This window comes from Phymastichus coffea, unplaced genomic scaffold (assembly GCF_024137745.1).
Source record: "Phymastichus coffea isolate CEN01 unplaced genomic scaffold, Cenicafe_Pcof_1.1 PCOF00096, whole genome shotgun sequence".
Lineage (NCBI taxonomy): Eukaryota > Metazoa > Arthropoda > Insecta > Hymenoptera > Eulophidae > Phymastichus > Phymastichus coffea.
The window spans coordinates 522,554-534,102 of NW_026706907.1; the positions used below are offsets into that span (position 1 = coordinate 522,554).

The following is an 11,549-nucleotide window of genomic DNA, read 5'->3' on the forward strand; positions in this document are numbered from 1 at the left end:
AAGGTCTACGCGTCACCGGGGTTTCAAGCGCATGAATGGAGCTTTCGGACCCGGCCATTGGGATTCGGAGCTCACGCGGTGCGAGGGGCGCGCGCGCGCAGGCCAAGGCTCGCGTGACCTCGTTCCGTTTTTCCTTGATCATCCTCGTTCGAGACGACAGCTCTTTCTCTCTCTCTCTCCCCCCAGACTTGCTTTTTTTTCTGCATTGGCAACGGTATACACGTTCGCGTTCGCGGCGGTCGAATCGCGCGGCAGCGTCTCCATTCATGAGAGGGTGGCTCGCATCCTCAATGGAGCCACGGCCCAGTTTAGCAGTTTCGCGCGTGGGCTTGGCCTGGATACCGTCGCCGCGGGAGGACGCGCGCACTGACGCAACGCGTCGCACACGGACGCGCGTAACGCGTTGGCGTCCTTCCTTCCGTCCGCGCGCTTCCTTCCGCTCGACTGCGCGTCGCTTCCTGCCGACGGTTGCCCCGACTGCCGTACGAGCTGCGCATTCTGCCCGTCTCGCCGCGATTTCGACACGCCCTGCGGGGCGCACGGGGACCGCTACGAGTTTTCATTATTCCACACGCCAGGAAACGCATTTTCTCTTCCAAGCCGGATGGATCTTTGGTTTATCGTTGATCGATGCGCGCGAGAGGACCGAGCCTCCTTCCTCGTGTCGTTCTTGCGCGCAGGTATACATGGCGCGCTTCCGTTCAAGTTGACAGCCCCTCAATTTCCATATATATATATATATATATATATATATATATATATATATATATACATGTCTCGCATCGAGGTAATTACCGACATTACCTATCCAAGTCAATTAGCGCGGCTGAACGAATAATTGAACGTGGTCATTTTTGACGATTACAAACGATAAATCGCTTCTGTTTCAAGCGAGTGATCAACCTGAATGACGTGTTTATCACGTTTTATGCGTAATGAATGATTCGACACCCGTCGCCGAGACACGCTCGGACATTGCACGCGCGTTATAGGGGTGCGCAACGGTCAAAATTAAAATATACGCAACGGCGCAACATTGTTAGTTAACGATGTGATCGAGCATCGCGCAACGGACGTAAATAACGCAAATTTGCGAATTATGAAACTGAGAAAGAGACGCGGCGCCATTATTTGACCACTGAAGTGTTATCAAAATCCTCGTCGTTTTGAAGAAAAAAGAAACGCAAAACCGATCAGCGAGCGCGACACGAATAAGAAATTGTCATGCGGAAATCGATCAGCTGAACGTGGCGCAAAAGAGCTTTGCACCCTCGGTCCACGGAGCAATTTAACGCTACGGCTAAACTCAACAGTTGCATTCGCCATCGACAGGGTAAGCACGCGCGGTACGCACGCGCATCGCCGCCGTCGGTCGCATCGATAATTAAGCCGACCGAGGCTCCTTCTCGCGACGCTTCGGGCGGTCGCAATTATCCGGTCTTGCGCCAGCGCGGCTACGCTCGTTCTCCGCCAGCCTGCGTCTGACTTTGGCCCGGCCGAGGGCGAAATTGAATCCACTCCGAGGCGAGCGCTGGCGAAATCGGTTGCGCAACTAGTCCGCGGGACGCGAGGAGAAACGAAGCTCTCGGATTTCCAGCGATATCAGCCTGCCGTACGTCGAAATGATGAGACTTTGGTCGCGAAGACTCAGCAACGAGAAGCACCGAAAATGTCGACGGAGAAGGCAATCGAACAGTGCGCGCTTCGGGGAGGATTCGAAGTGTCTCGGATTAGCGAGCGATTGGGAGAGGAGAACACGCGGGTAATTCGCCGCTATGCCCCGAAGGAAAAATCGAGATGCTGCGCGACGAAGCGACAGCTGGACATACGACTGGAAGGTCGCGCGTGTACGATCGGGAGGAGGAGGGGGCGAGGCTTCTTCGTTTCGCAACGTCCTGCACGCTGCGGTCGACCCAATTCTCGGCGCCCCGCGGTCGAGCGAAGGGGGTTGAACGCACAGGCGGCCGTCTACGTCATAGCGCAGCCTAGTTTCCAGCCGGGCTGCGCGCTGTCCTCTTGACCCAGAAATTGCTGAATGAAAGCCGCCCCGCGGCGGCCGCAGTCTCATTCATGCCAACCGGGCCACGCGGGGGCGGCGCGGACGCGAACGCGTTTTGCGCGCGCAAGGTTGCCTCCGTCGCGTCGGCCGAGGCGCGGCTCCTTGCGACCTCGGCGCTCGGAGATTTCCATCGACGCGACGGTGCAGACATATTGTGGATTTCGAAACGGGAATTCAATTGGCGTCCAAGACGGACGCGGAAACGCGACACGCTCGTCGAGTGCTCGCCGCTCGCAAATAGCTGCCGAGCGAACGGTCGATGCGAGTCCGATCGATCGAACCACGCCGACGAAAGGCCGATCTATCGGCGCATCGTCGGTCGACGAAGCGAGGCAACGAACGAGTCGAGCGCGAATGGCTTTGCCGCGTCGTCGCGCGCTACACGGGGGTACGCAATGAGGCGCCGACGGATCTCGCGCGTCTCGAAAGATCAAGGCCGCGGGGAGATAGGCGGCACTCTCCCGCCGAGATAGCGCACGGCACCACTCGGCCGAGCTTATATCACTGGTCGAGCGGTCGATGGCGCGGTCAGTGCGCGCGAGCAGCATGGAGTTCGTGAGCTTCGACGCCAGGTCGGGGGCGCTGAGCCTGAGGAAGGCGCCGCTGCCGCGGCCGCCGCGCGGCGAGCTGCTCGTGCGGGTCGCCTACTCCGGAGTCTGCGGCACCGACCTCCATATCATCGAGGTTGGTCCCCCGGCGACCACTCCGCGCGGACGAGCTTGACGCAAGGGGCGCGATTGCAGGGCTCGTTCCCGTGCAAGCAGAGCGAGCCGCTGACACTGGGCCACGAGTTCTGCGGCACGATCGAGGCCCTCGGCGACGGCGTGACGGCCTTCAGGCTCGGCCAGCGCGTCACGGTCGACCCGAACAGCGGCTGCAATCTCTGCGGCGACTGCCACGCCGGCTGCTACCACCTGTGCCTCAACGGCGGCGTCAACTCCACCATTGGCATCTTCCGCAACGGCGGCTGGGCCACCCACTGCGTCGTGCCCGAGATGCAGGTGTACGCGCTACCCGACGCCGTCGACATGGCGCAGGCCGCGCTCTCCGAGCCGCTCTCCTGCTTGGCCCACGGCTGGGACCTCATGAGTCCCATCGACGTCGGCCAGCGGGTCCTGGTCAGCGGTGCCGGCATCATCGGCCTGCTGTGGGCGGCCGCGCTGCATCTGCACGGCCTCAGGAAGACCGTCACGGTGTGCGAGCCGCAGGACAAGAGGAAGGACATGGTGAAGAGGATGGGTGTGTGTACAGGCCGAGTATCCGCTCGCAATCGAGTGACGACCGTCTGGTTGCAGGCCTGGATTACGAGGTCTGCAGTCCGCAGCAACTGCAAGGCAAAGAGTTCGACTTGGCGGTGGATTGCAGCGGTTCGGGCCCGGCAATGGAAGCTGCCATCCCGCTGCTGGCCAGAGGCGGTCGCTTCTGCATGTTCGGCGTCGCGAATCCCGCGGCTCAAGTCAGCATCAATCCCTATCAGGTAGACGTTGCAATTCACTCGAATCCGCGGTAACCGCGACAGCGCTGCATTGTAATCCAAATGCGATTGGCTTCAGATGTACAAAAAGGAACTGACGATCAAAGGGGCCAACATCAATCCGTTCACATTCCCAAAGGGCATCGGCTTACTGGAGGCCATGCACGACACTTACCTACGCTTCGACAACCTCGGTATCAAAGTCTTCAAGCTGTCCGAGTACAAAGAGGCGCTGGATGCACTCAAGCGGGGTGACATCAGCAAGGCGGTGTTCAAATGTTGAATATTTATGTGTTCTTTCAATGCAAATAAAGAACAGGTATATTAATTGTTACGACCTTTTTGCAAGATTTCTATCTCGAATACTTACCTGAATGCTTTTGACATGTTATCTCCATTCAAATTAGTCATCGATTAAATCTGCGCATTATACACGTGATCTCAAGATTACGCGTAATCTTTATCTATTGGTTTCGATCAGACAAAGTTTTCTCCCGAAACACGTTCCGAACCAAACGCAATTTAAAAATTGCACTTCACTGATGCATTTCGTTCGCGGCGAAGCGCGCGAAAATGCGTCGCTGAAAAATTATCGGTCGATCGAAATTGGAAAGCAGCGGGTTCGGGCAGCGCAGCTGCAAGCAAAATAGCCGCGTCCGATTTGCTCATCCTTCGCGCGACACTCGAAAAAAAATTACGGAGGTCGCGCGCCGCGGAATCTTACCGACCTTTTTATCACGTCTGCGGAATCCGCGCACAAATTATCGTGCGCAATCACGGCGCACTCTGACCTGTCGAGATGTTTCCATTTGCTACGGGCGTATATTCCACCGTCGCTCGTCAGTCATCTGCGACCATGATGGAATACGTGTGCTTCGACGCCCCGACGAAAACTCTGAGCTTGAAAAGAGGACCCATACCGAAACCGGGCCCGAATGACGTTCTCGTTCGGGTGGCCTACTCCGGTGTGTGCGGCAGTGACCTTCACGTGATTGCGGTGAGACTCTCTTTTATGTGGTTTAACCATCAGTTCGTGTATACGAGCGCAACAACCACATAATGATGCACGATAGCGCGTTCCTATGAAAATTAATTGTGGGTGTTGAACGTTTGTTTTAGCGTTTCTTCTTTCACTCTTCCACTCCCGATAATCCATTTTCTCGGATGAAAAATATTTATTTTTGAAATCGCTGTTGAAAATCATCCTCATTATATAAATATTAAAAACCTCATAATTCGTGAAAAAATATTTCTCTGCGAAGAACTGAACAAGCACATACGTACTTTACGACTAAATTTTAGTTGTTTAAAATTGAGCAGGTGAATTTTGAGTTGTTTTAACAAAACAATAGGCATTAGAATTTTCCAACGGGAATAGCTTAGGCAAGGAAAACATATATACAGGATATTATTACGAAACTCGCGCGAAAACATATTTCTATTACTATATCCACCTGCGCGAACTTTCCGTTACTCTCGCGTCTTTAGAAGGACAAATATTTTACCAACAAAAAACAGGTATGTCGTGAGCGAAATCAATGTTTGTTTCAATGCCAATATCTGGACTTGCGAGCGGCAATAGCGCAGCCATCCGCGATAAGAGATGTCAGTTTCCCCGAGTCGATGTACGATTTATCGGATGATCATTCGTGCACAGGGAAACATGCCCTGTAAACACTGGGAGCCGCTGACCATGGGTCACGAGTTCAGCGGCGCTATCGAGGCGATCGGGGCCAACGTGACAGTTTTCAAGGTCGGCCAAAAAGTCATCGTCGACCCGAACAGTGGCTGCAATCTTTGCAGCGATTGCCACTCCGGCCACTATCAACTGTGTTTGAAAGGGGGCGTCAATAACACTATCGGCATGGTGAGGAATGGAGGGTGGTCAACTCATTGCATCGTCCCAGAGACTCAGGTAAACACCCAGCGACCCCGGGTGCGGGACTTAGAAAGTAATCTAGCCCAACGATCCTCGCAGGTGTACGCGATGCCGGACTCGGTGGACGCATCGCTAGCAGCTCTCACGGAGCCGATCTCGTGCATGGCGCACGGGTGGGACATGCTCAGCCCCATACACGTTGGTCAACGTGTCTTGATCAACGGCGCCGGTATCATCGGTTTACTGTGGACATGCTCGCTCCATCTGCACGGACTGAGAGATACTGTCACGGTATGCGAAACTCAAGAGAAGCGCAAGATTATAGTGCGTAAACTTGGTGAGTCAGTGAACGATGTTTCCGATTTGTCGTGGATTAAGAATATAAAGTACTCTTTTACAAGAAATTTAGATTCACTTTGTCGTTTTATCGGACATCTCAAAATACGTTCGAGAGTCAAAATACTAAAAATTGAATCAATGTACAAAATATAGATATCGTTTAGAAATTGAAAGTAATATTGAAGTGACTTATATTTTGGAATAACTGTAGGGCTAGGTTACAAGGTATGTGGCCCGGCAGACTTGAAGGACAAAGAGTTCGACGTTATAATCGATTGCAGTGGAAATGGACCCGCGATCGAAGCGACAATTCCTCTATTAGCACGTGGAGGTAAATATGGCATTTTCGGCATTGCTAGTCCCGACACGCAAGTCAGCATCAATCCTTATCAGGTAAGTTACTCATCGTTGTTAAAATTGATATCATATTAACAAACTAATCGAATTCGCAGATGTACAAAAAAGAAATTCAAATCTGCAGTGTCAACATCAACCCTTACACATTTCCAAAAGCCATTGGTTTACTACAAGCAATGAACGATACGTACTTGAGCTTTGAAAAATTGGGAATCGGAATATATAAACTTTCACAATACAAAGAAGCACTTGACGCATTGAAGAGAGGCGAAATAAGCAAAGCCATGTTTAAAATGTAAAAACTGATTGTATATTTTCTCTTTCTCTTGCAAAATCGTATACTGAAAAAATATATACAGACGGTAATAAAAAAATCAACACAACGTGATGTATATCATCGCTAATTCTAGTATACTAGCTCATACATGATTCGTTTATAATATTCTATATAAAAACTTGCCAAATCCCGTTAGACGGTTCCACATTAAATATTAGGTATTATAAAAGCCTAACTCGATAGATAGTTCACTTCCTAAACACATGCTCGCCTTTAAAAGCTCATTTTCTCTATAAGAAATATGTGATATAGTGAGATATGTCGATTATTATCAAAAATTTGCGACGACGTTATTATTGGTATTATTATCAAATAGTACAGTATATATTAAAAAAATTATACATTCAAGTGGTCCGCTTAGGGAGGCTAGTGTTCGTTGGCTTTTTTTTATTAAGTCACTAATCTATTGCTTCTCGACTTTAAAAATCGCGCTAAGCGTTATTCCGTTGAGATTCCTTTGAGATTCCTTTGAGATTCGTCTACATTTTTAAAAATTACATAAATATAGTCGTTATATAAACGAGCGGCGAAAAGCGCCGTGGAGGGAATGTATTATCAGTCTATAATCGGCGGTTAGTTTACGCGTGTGTATATGTATCGGCCGATTTACAACTGTACCTTATGCTTTTCGCCTATAATAACATTCGGTTAAACTGCGTCTTCGATTTTGCTAATTTAAGTGATACACTTCTTGAGAACGCCCAAGATAATAATTGTTAGCAACCACTTTGGTGCTACTAGGCGTATACTTGATCCCCATAGAAGTCCTGGATAGTTAATGTTTGGTATAGAGGTTTCTGCAAAAAAACAATGGCAATTAGAATCTATGTTATTAAATCCATGATAATTAAATTAAAATGGAATCTTCGTCGTTTTATAATCATAATAGATACTTAGTCATTATTTTTTTTTAAATAGAATATTTATTATGAAATTTAATAATGTAACATTCACGAACTAATTGATAAATCATGTTTCTTTTGCAAGGCAATGCTATAGAATCGCTATACTTTTATTTTGATTTCAATTAATTTTTTTTATTTCTGTTCTTTCATTTTCTATCACTTATAATAGTATATTATATGACCTTAAAATGTATAAATTATTTAATTTTTTAAAATAATTTAAATATTATACGCCATAGTAAGATAAAAAATTATAAAAGATAACATTAAAAACTAAATTTACATTATAATTTCCAATTCAACTCGAAAAATACTCAAACTACTCTTTCGAATTATTTGAATTTTAGCGTGATTACTCTGTCATTCAAAGACAATAGATAAATTTTAAAATCTAGCAAATAAAAAGAAAAAATACATGGATTCACAAAATAAAGTAAAAAAACATACATTCCTCAATTTTATGCAAATACATGTCACATAAACTTACCTGATGATCAAGGCTACAATAAAGGCAATGGCCACGATTGGGCTAGATGATATCGGCATTACACCAGCTGCGTAATAGGCTTGGCCACAAGCAGGCGGGCATACAGGTATAATAGTTTCTGCACAAAAAAGGGGAAAACAAACTATTGCATGCTGTCTACACATACGCTACTTGTAAATTTTTTAATCGTCCTATGAATTACTTGCCAATACATAAAGAGTTAAAAATGTTTATAATACTTATAAAAAAAACGACAAATTTTGCAATAATTGATACTACTCACAGCGGTATCTTTAAAAGTTAATACACAATTGCATGCCTGTAGTAATCGAAAATATTTATTACGTAAATTACAAAACAATTTAATCATTGATACCTCGTCTCAGTTAATACCGAATCAATTAAAACATTGAAAAAGGTAAAAAGATAATGTCTGCATAACAACACATCAACGAAAATTAAGAAAAAAAATTTATTGATAGAAACGGTCAACTTACCAAACAATTCAACAGTTTCCTGGGCAGAGCCAAGTTTATTGGCAGCTTTGCAAACATACTGCCCATATTGTTTTTTCTCGATAGTAATAACACGCAAAGTAGTATCAGTATATTCGTCGGCAGTGGCGAAATGAGAAATACTGTAGTGTTGATTGTTCGATAACTGAACCTCGTCCTTATGCCACGTGATAGCTGGTGGAGGATAAGCGACAACATGGCACTCCAAATCCATATCGTATTGTAACGCTTGTCCGAGTCGCGGGCGTGGTACGCTGATGACCGGAGCAAATTCAACCTCGAGATTAATGTTACGACGTGCACCTCGTCCAACTCCATTCTCGGCGACGCAATAATATGTTCCGCGATCTTCTTTTTTCACAGACGCGATTTTTAGAGTGTTACCTCTGGAAAAATTATTTCTTTGTTAATTTGGATTCACTCTGGTAATTTTTACAGATAATACCTGTAAATAGATCCTCCTGTTGGTAGAATGGCATTGTTCTCTCTGCGCCAAGAGATTCTTGGCGCAGGAAAACCACCAGCGTAACATTCCAACTGAACAGATTGATGCTCATTAACTACTACTGCTCTGGTAGAGTTATCGCTGATAATTGGTGGTCTGCGTACTTGTAACTCAACTTGAGCAGTGATTCTGGTACTGGTAGAAATAAGAATTTGACATTGATAGAAACCTGCATCGGTTTCCTGAATGTCTTTGATCTATACACCAAGATAAATTTATGAATATTCTCAGAAAAGTACAAAAATAACGGAGTACTATAAAGTTTAAGTACCTGCAAAGTGTACGTAGAGGATGAAGCATCAGATCTCAAAGCAAATCTACTGTCACGAATAATAAGAGCAGTATTAGTTGAAATTGGCAATTGATCTTCTCTGTTTTTGTTGATCTTTATCCACAAAACCGGATAATCCTGACTATACTGTACCGAGCACACAAATTCAACCGTTGAACCAATATCTTTGATTTGCTCCTGAGAGATATAGGATATTGTTGGTGTTCTTTGGGTGTACACTGAAAATACTCAATGCTCATTACTGATCAATCATGCCAAAATTGTGGAAACCCTTAATCAATTAAAACACAAATATTCTTATCAGTCTCGTAAACTCCCAAAATAATCCAGTATAATTGATACATTCCTTCGTCGCCTAATCTAATCAGCGAAACATGTAGTATACAGAAAAAAATAACACGGCGAGACGTAAACAAACAGTAAAAAAGAAACTGGAGTTGGTGAGTCGATATAGCGAACGGTTATTTACAAATTTGCGGGTTGCTCGTTGTACAAGACACGCAAAAAATTATAAATATTATCATTGACGTTGTAGCCAAACCCATTACCTGACTGCAGCAGAGCGCTTAGCGCGAAAATCACGCCCAACAGCTTAATTTGACCGCTGTTGCTCATTCTGCCAATTGCTTTCTTTAATTTCTTCTTGATATCTCCACGTCCTATATCTGCAATCACATGTACACACGGCGACGAGTAAATGTATTTTGTTGATTATTCACGATAAAGTGTACGAGGAAAACTTATGCGGACGCGCCCAAAAGCATCATCAGTGACGACAGACTACCTGGCCCCTTCCCTCTCTCTTTTCGCGCTCCTCGCTCGTCAGAGCTCCGTTTTCTCACGCTCCAGCGCATGCGTCACCTTACACTGTCGCACTCATACGGCAGCACGTATGTATGCAGTATGCACATACGTGAACGCACGTTCTATACCTAATACACCTGTTAATACGCGAGTCAAACTAGCGCGGCGCTGAAGTTTGCTTTCTTCCTTTTCTGCAAATGCGCGCAGGTGCGTTGCGACTTTGCGAGCAAAAGCGGTTTTGGCGCGCAAGTGTTCATCGATCTTGACACTCTCATGGAAGTGTTGGATGCTAGAAGATCGATCGAAAAACTATTGGTTGTGGATCGATCGTAAGTAAAGAAAACACGACAAATCGTTCAGGAAAATCTGTCGCGGTAATACAAATATAAAATGTCTATGGACAAGAATCAGACGACGTGAATTTTCCATATGGATATGATCGATATTTCGAAGTATGTATTCCATTGGGCGTGAAATCTGATTGTCGTCAGCACGTCGTCACTTGGCTTCTCTTGCGGTGTACTATTACGCTATGATCCTGAGCGTCTTGACGATTCTCCACGGCGTTCGCAGACTCGAGCATTATAGCCAAAGGTCGATGGAATCTTTCCACGTCATGAGCCTGCTGTAATTACGATAACGTTTCAATGAAGAGAATTTAGCGGGGCGAACCCAAGAGCAGGACTTTGTTCTTCCACGAAGCCGCAAAAATGAACGAGCTCTATGCGAATGGACGTCTGTAAGTGATGCAAAAAGACCGATCCACGTGATTGTCCACGAGGGGGAACTCAAACCATCGGCTTCCTTGGCAATTCAAGCGAGTCGACGGATCGAGGCGGTGAGAGCGCGCACGCGAGTTGACCGGCGTCCTTGATCGGGCGATCGGGAGGCGAAAGTGTTGCGCAAGAAATCCATAAAGAGCGTGGACGTGCCTATAGAAGCGACCTCGTTAATTTTTGACCACGGCTAGAGACACCCCCCGCCCCCTCCATGCGACCGGCTGGATCCGCCGTGCGCGGCTCATTAATAAAAAGCCGAGCCGCGAGCTCCGCTGAATAATCGACGAGTCTTTCGCGGTTTGCAAACTCACCCCCCCCCCTCCCCCTCCCTAATCGCGAATAGAAGGATGGCGAGTGCGCTCGAGTCGATTTGCGAACGAGTCAACCGAAGCCGTCCGCGATAGACGAAAGTCGCTCGAAAAGATAAAAAAAAATCATGGGATTGCGCGCGCGTTACAATGGTCGAGCCAGGACTACTACGCGTACATTTCGGTCGGCCTTAACGTTAGTCTATTTTCGCAAACGAGCCAAGTTTCGCAAGACTTTATATTAGAAGTCCTTTCCGCTCTTATAGCTTCTCGAGCAGCACACAGCCCTTGACCTTTCGACAACATTTAGCGTGTATCTTTGTACAATTCGTTGAAAGTTTAACGCACGCTATAACGTCGCTCGGACCGTGAAATGCCTTTTTTCTTTCTTTTCTCTTAAGGATGCACGCGTACGTTTATGCTTGCTGGCATAGATAGAATGGAAATCGAGCTATTGGATCGTTCGATATTGATTGGCGATTGGATCGATAACGTCGCGCGATCACGAA

At 46.7% G+C, this 11,549-nt stretch overlaps 2 protein-coding genes across 4 annotated transcripts; one reads left to right on the top strand and one right to left on the bottom strand.

The window, feature by feature from the left end:
- The first annotated feature begins 2,576 nt into the window (after positions 1-2,576).
- On the top strand, positions 2,577-6,423 carry LOC131669722 (D-altritol 5-dehydrogenase-like). 3 transcript variants are annotated; one of them, XM_058944815.1, is made up of 5 exons: positions 2,577-2,743; positions 2,803-3,298; positions 3,355-3,536; positions 3,613-3,852; positions 5,191-5,318. In XM_058944815.1, the coding sequence occupies exons 1-4, from the start codon at positions 2,579-2,581 to the stop codon at positions 3,814-3,816; spliced, it is 1,047 nt and encodes a 348-aa protein (XP_058800798.1). In that variant the 5' UTR covers positions 2,577-2,578; the 3' UTR covers positions 3,817-3,852; positions 5,191-5,318. The 3 variants fall into 3 exon arrangements, with proteins under 3 accessions (XP_058800798.1, XP_058800801.1, XP_058800797.1); XM_058944818.1 differs by lacking the exons at positions 2,577-2,743; positions 2,803-3,298; positions 3,355-3,536 and adding exons at positions 5,512-5,749; positions 5,963-6,144; positions 6,204-6,423 and having other exon boundaries at positions 3,672-3,852; positions 5,191-5,448; XM_058944814.1 differs by lacking the exons at positions 2,577-2,743; positions 2,803-3,298; positions 3,355-3,536; positions 3,613-3,852 and adding exons at positions 4,064-4,530; positions 5,512-5,749; positions 5,963-6,144; positions 6,204-6,423 and having other exon boundaries at positions 5,191-5,448.
- LOC131669721 (lachesin-like) lies at positions 6,396-9,948 on the bottom strand. Its single transcript, XM_058944813.1, has 6 exons — positions 9,698-9,948; positions 9,129-9,367; positions 8,798-9,054; positions 8,335-8,738; positions 7,838-7,955; positions 6,396-7,242 (listed from the first exon to the last, which is right to left on the bottom strand). Exons 1-6 carry the CDS (start codon positions 9,762-9,764, stop codon positions 7,221-7,223), a joined length of 1,107 nt encoding a protein of 368 aa, XP_058800796.1. The 5' UTR covers positions 9,765-9,948; the 3' UTR covers positions 6,396-7,220.
- Positions 9,949-11,549: the final 1,601 nt, after the last annotated feature.